The sequence below is a fragment of the Orycteropus afer genome, unplaced genomic scaffold (assembly GCF_000298275.1).
Source record: "Orycteropus afer afer isolate SDZICR_OR568_19922 unplaced genomic scaffold, OryAfe1.0 scaffold00733, whole genome shotgun sequence".
Taxonomy (NCBI): Eukaryota; Metazoa; Chordata; class Mammalia; order Tubulidentata; family Orycteropodidae; genus Orycteropus; species Orycteropus afer.
This window is the reverse complement of record NW_006922320.1, coordinates 489,477-490,601: the sequence shown is the minus strand read 5'-3', so window position 1 is coordinate 490,601 and position 1,125 is coordinate 489,477. Positions and strand designations below refer to the sequence as shown.

At 43.1% G+C, this 1,125-nt stretch overlaps 1 protein-coding gene across 1 annotated transcript in view; it reads right to left on the bottom strand.

Annotated features, from left to right (window-relative positions):
- Positions 1 to 784, bottom strand: part of NCAPG (non-SMC condensin I complex subunit G) — a 110,135-nt gene extending 109,351 nt beyond the window's left edge. The window contains exon 1 of the mRNA XM_007957363.2: positions 728 to 784. Coding sequence (XP_007955554.2) covers positions 728 to 784 — 57 coding nt within the window. The remainder of the gene's footprint in view (positions 1 to 727) is intronic.
- Positions 785 to 1,125: the final 341 nt, after the last annotated feature.

The following is a 1,125-nucleotide window of genomic DNA, read 5'->3' as shown; positions in this document are numbered from 1 at the left end:
TTTTGCAGAGATAATTATCTGGCTATAACTGTGCTCAAAAACAAATTGACCCAACCATGTACCAGCAAAGGCTTAAAATGACCCTCTCCTTCCCTCCCAATTTTGTGATTCTGAGAACCATTCCTAACAGGAAGATAGGCTTAAGCCTATGGGATTGTTGTTGTTGTTGTTATGTGCCGTCGATAGAGTTGGAAAAATCTGTAAAGATTCTTGCTCAGCATCCATGTTCTTGAATACCCTAAATTTAGATGGACAATAACATCACCCAGTGCTTTTAAGCTGTGATATCATGTCTCTAGTCTTAGCACTTCACAGATTAAGGCTACCTTTCCAGATAGTACAACAACTAAGTTGCCAGTTTCCAAAGGCATTTGGGCCACTTATGGAAAACATTGGATCCTTGTGCACCAGATGCCCTTCACAATTCATCCTGCCATCTCCCTGCACAAAAGTTGCCACACCAGTGGACAACAAGCAAACCACCAAAGTGTCTTTTAGTTACCTATGAGAGAGAACACTGCTGCCAGCAAAACAGGGCACCACATGACTCTTCGCAGTATCACTGCCAACTGACACCACATTACAAAAAGCAGCTTGCCTAGATGAGGACTTCTTTTCTTGGGTAGCCAGAATTTGAAGGAGCTACTCTGTGACCTGTGCCACTGGTAAATGACTCACACTTTTACACACTGAACTGGGCCGGACAGCTGAGACGCTGCCTTTGTACGTGAAGAATACACAACATAATCTTGACGAGCTGCACGGTGATGCAGGCCAGAGGCATACTGGGTGGGTTTATGGACTGAGAGACAAGGTAATCTTATTGAAAGGACTTCTGATTTCTTGGTATTAGTCATTATTTTTCTGGCTTAGGTTGTTACCTTTGTCCTGGTTCCTTATTCTGTTCTATTCTAATGGGCCCCAGAAATCCTTCTCCTAACCTACTATCAGAATCAGAAAATGAGGAAGAGGAGAATGCTAATTCCCTGAATGACATTTCCGGGGAGGAGTGGGATTCCTCTGAAGAAGAACCTGTGGTGGCCAACTTAACGCCTCTTGAGAGGCTTGCCTGCCAGGTTAATTGCCTTTTAAAATACTCTATAAATTCGAAACCTTGAAATCTTA